At 29.4% G+C, this 4,714-nt stretch overlaps 1 protein-coding gene across 1 annotated transcript in view; it reads right to left on the bottom strand.

Moving 5' to 3' along the window:
- Positions 1 to 4,714, bottom strand: part of LOC108965364 (neuronal acetylcholine receptor subunit alpha-7) — a 203,608-nt gene that overhangs the window by 20,504 nt on the left and 178,390 nt on the right. Inside the window, exon 8 of the mRNA XM_018927711.1 lies at positions 2,957 to 3,043. Within this exon, the coding sequence (XP_018783256.1) occupies positions 2,957 to 3,043 (87 nt within the window). The remainder of the gene's footprint in view (positions 1 to 2,956; positions 3,044 to 4,714) is intronic.

Here is a 4,714-nt window from a genome sequence, read left to right as displayed (position 1 = left end):
CTTTCAAATTGAAAAATGACAAAACAGCTTCGGCAAAAATTAATGATACAGGTGCTTGTAGTTTAAGGTAAGCAAAATATTTTAAGCGGAGAAAATTATTTTTTCTTTCTAAAACTTTTATGTAGCAACGTAATTCTCAAAAATTGTTAGAGCTATAATATAAAATAAATTATTGCAGCATTTTTAAGACGACATTGCAAAAATTGAACTATTGAAATTATTATTTACGAAAACCGTTTTCTAAACCAAACTAAAGTGTTGTTAAAAGAGGCGCAAAACTACAGTGAAACTCTTCATAAAACTGCTATGCAAAGCTTATAAATTGTTTTCAATTATTTCAATTGTTTTTATTGTTTGTTTTAAAATACAACGGTTTAAATCTTTTGTACGTATTAAAGAAGTATAAAAAATTTTATTTTAGTTGTTATTTATTTAAATTAGTTGATTTATTTGTTTTTAATCATTTTTTCCAAACTCTATACTACATAGCATTTAACTATCGTTATATAGAAAAGAGTCATATTTGATACTTGGAAGCGAGGAATTTTTACACAATCACTTTTATACGCATGTCGCATTCGGCGTGTTAAGCTTTCTAATTGTCACAAATACTTAGCTGAACAAGTGAGTGGTGTAACCGTGTATGCCAGTGAGCTTTCTGTAAGCTTTTTAGCGCTATGCAAGAGTATGTACGATAAAATGCAACACTGAATGAACTAACGAAGTGCGTTTACTTTACTACATGACTGTAATTACACATAAACATTGTGTGGTGTCAACATATTGCGCTGGTGTTTTGCATCTGCAAAGCTTTATTTATTGACCGCCCTGATGGTCTACTTGATTTATGAATATTTAAGTGTTTTATTTAAATTTATTTACTTATTAAATGTAGCATTTGTGTAAAATTTATTTTACACGTTCATTAATTATTATTGTAATTATTTAGTATTTATTTGCTCTAATTATTTGTTCAACTTGAATTGCAAATTAAGTGCTAGTGCTTCGGATTTGCAATATTATAATATACATAATTCCATCAAACAGTTAGGTATGTATGGTAAAAAATAAGCATTTAAAATTTTTTGCCATAAAACCATAAATATGTTCATAGATTTTTAAAAAATGGCAAAACTGTTTGTAATAACACAATTCAACGAGTTTTAAGTAAAGCATTCAGGTTGCGTTCAAATGTCAATATCACCGCTACTGAATTTTATTGTCACTTCAAAAATGTTAAAAAAATTTTATTTACTATTATGAAATAAATAATAACAATAATAATAACTAACAGATTTTATAGTTATAAATAATGTTAATCATAATACATCCTCGAGCTTCTTAGAATGTCTATTAGAACCATTGCTTTCAGCTCAAACTTATTTTCTGAGTGTAATTTTTAAGTTCTCTAAAGCTGTGAATATGGCTAATTACAATAAATTTGAGACTTAAGCGAACTTTGACAGAAAATAAGAAAAAATAAGAAAAATAATCTAGCTTCGGCTGTTTTTGGACAGTTGTCAATGTCCCATTTCCTAAAGACCCCCACAGGTGATCTAGTGACTGATGCCATGAGCACAGTAAAATTATGGAGGGAATACTTCTTCAGATCAATGATCATGAAGCGGACGTTGAAGAATCTGCCAATTCAACAAAAATAGAGACCCCACATATACGGTTCTATCGAGCGTACTGTGTGAGAGATAAAACCCCAACGTCAATGAATTGATTAAACCTTATCAGTGTGACTTTAGGTCAGGAGCAAGTGACCAGATATTCACTAAATCTTGGAAAAGATACGTGAAAGAGAATCAATCGATCTTCGTCGATTTCAAAGCTGCTTTTGACAGCACGAAAAGGAGCTGTTTTTATGGCGCTATGTCTGAATTTGGTATCCCCGCAAAACTAATATGGTTATGTAAAGTGTCGTTGAGCAATACCAAAAACTCCAACTGGATCGGGAAGAACCTCTTCCAGCGATGGTGAGTACTTTTGCTGTACTGCATTGTAGTTTGGGTAGTAAATGGACAATTTTGTCACTGTCTTTTGGAATGAATTTTGCAGTTATTAGAGATCCTGCACGTCTTTTATTAGATCACGCGAACCTTGTCTGTAATAATTTCAAGATATTCACCGTTATAATATTTTGTGGTTCATATTATATGTTTTTAATGAAGTTCAACTAATAATAAATAATCATTATATTTCATATTGCGATTACTTCTTTTACTTTATTATCTTTTAATATAGTTTTTCTTTCAAATAGATTCATATAAAAAATATTGTGTATACATATCTAACTGAGTAATAAGTAAAAAAGTTAATGAAATTAAATTTTTTATCTTGTGGTGAAATTAATTAATAACTTAATTTATTTTATGTGTGGAAAAAGCGCCGACTTTTTATAAAAAGTTCCTAAAGCGTTGGGCTTACTTGGTTTTAAAATTGGGGATTGCAATGTCAAGCTGGTTCTAAGTAGAGTGAAGAGTGTGAGCGAAGACGTGAGCGTGAAGTGAGCATGCGCGTAGTATTAATCAACACAAAAGCCGTAATTAAGTTTGACTCAAGTAATATATATTTTTTATACGAATTTTTTATTTAAAAAGAAATGCCAAATCTATTTAATAGCTTCGGGTTCTTTAGAATGGGGTTGTCATTAAAGATTTCTTTTAATGCAGGCAGTAGATGAAATTTCAAACAGTCCTAATAGTTCTACTTTGAGTGTTATATATCGCTTAAAGAATACTTATCGAATGCAAACTGCCAAAGAGTGTTCGTTTATCGTTTTAGCTGAGAAAAGAACGTGTTTTCAAGAAATATTTAATTTTCATCATTATTTATATTGCAAAAATATAAATTTTTTATTAAGTTGTATATATCTTTACTAAGTTTTAAATTTTTCAACGAATTAGAGTGCAATTTCAAATATTTTAAGTTTATCAATTTCAGACTCTACCTAACAGCGGCACGGCCTCGCTCGTCTTTGTTATGACATTACCAACCAATAGAGAGAAAACTGTTTGTGAGAGCAGTATTGTAACACCTGTAAAAAAATTTTCATAACATAAAGTATAAAAATGAAAAATAATTTACATTATTTCAAAGAAAAATAACATTTCGGTGAAATTTTTTTGAAGAAACGCAGATGAGCGTCTCAAGCAACGCGTATAATCAAACGTTGAGTAAAGCAGTCGTGAAAGGGAAAAGCAGAGAAACGAAAGGCGAAAAAATCATATGTTTCAATATCAATCAGGTGTTTTAGCAAACCATTTTTAGTATTTTTTATATTAAAAATATGTTATAAATGGCGTTAAATTCTTCCCGAAATCCCTGAAGGCCAGATAATGGTATGTGAATTTATGGCAATTTTTTGCCATTCGTAAGTCATCATTGGTATTACGTTAACATCTAAGTGCATAATTGGTGTTTTATTTAAAATCAGGTTCATATAATATACAGGTCGGGAAGTAAGAAATAAAAAAGAGAGTATTTTCAATTCAAAGAAGTGAGGAAGCTTAATTAACTAAATAAAGTCTTTAAATTCGCTGCACCAAAATAAAAAGGTTAGTTATTGTATTATTAACAGAACTAGTTTAATGTATTTGTATTATATAATATTGTTAAAATTTAATTTGGTAAAGTTTTAGTTATTTTTTTTTTTTATCTTTTTTCAGTGTATACGCCATTTTAAATAAAGTAAAATCATGAGAATATGTGAAAAACTGTGTCGAAAAGAGATAATTCATTTCCATACAAGGTGAGTGGTTGAGAAAGACATATAACTAGATAGACAGAGAGACAGAGAGAGCTACTAGATAATGATATATGTTAGCAGGGTGGAAATATAAATAAATATTAAATTAAATTCTTGATGATTTCGTGAGCTTTGTCTAAGTATTTAAGAATCATATAGTAGACTACCAGATGTTCAGTTCCTAGACAATTTAAAAAGAAATGAAGTCAAAATTTTTTGATTGCTGTAGAACCTGTTAGGCAAGGAATCTCCTATTAAAGCTGGCAATGAATTTTTCAATATTTTACCCAACCATTATTATGGCACCTATAATAATGAAACTTTATATTTTGCTACATTTTTTCAGAGAGGCATTAGACAGTCTAATGTTCTCTGAACGTGTAAAAAACTTACTTGAACCTAAATCTTTATCTTTCAAATTTGGACTTAAATGAATCTCATCGCAGACGTTCATTTAATGGGAGCATGATCATTATGAAAGAAATGGAGTAATATATATGCTATTTTCGAACTGCTTCTGTTAAATATGTATTTGATTTAATCAACGGTTATTTGAGCATTGAGAACTGGCTTATTTGCCTTTGGGAAACACGTGCGTCACCATTCTTTCATCTCTCATTTATGAGAGTGCGTTAGAAAAGACTGGCCAATAAGAAAGCGGTATTGCTCTTTTTACTCTGCAGAATGTTGAGTAAGTTATGATAACAATTAGAAAATACGAGAGATGTAAGAAATTTAAAAGAGGTTAAATGCTTGTGTTTTTAGAGTGTTGAATTCTAGAATATTATAAGTTAATGATATTTTTGATATGAACCTTTTTGTGTAGAACTTAATCAATAAGTTTTGTATCAGCTTTGCAAAAATATTTATTTAAATTTGGAAGTAATCGCAACATTTTAATAATTACTGCACCTTAACGTTAAGAAAATAATAACTTCGCATTAAAATATTTTAATGAAC

Source organism: Bactrocera latifrons, unplaced genomic scaffold, assembly GCF_001853355.1.
Source record: "Bactrocera latifrons isolate USDA-ARS-PBARC rearing strain unplaced genomic scaffold, ASM185335v1 scaffold_14, whole genome shotgun sequence".
Taxonomy (NCBI): Eukaryota; Metazoa; Arthropoda; class Insecta; order Diptera; family Tephritidae; genus Bactrocera; species Bactrocera latifrons.
This window is presented reverse-complemented; position numbering and strand designations above follow the sequence as displayed.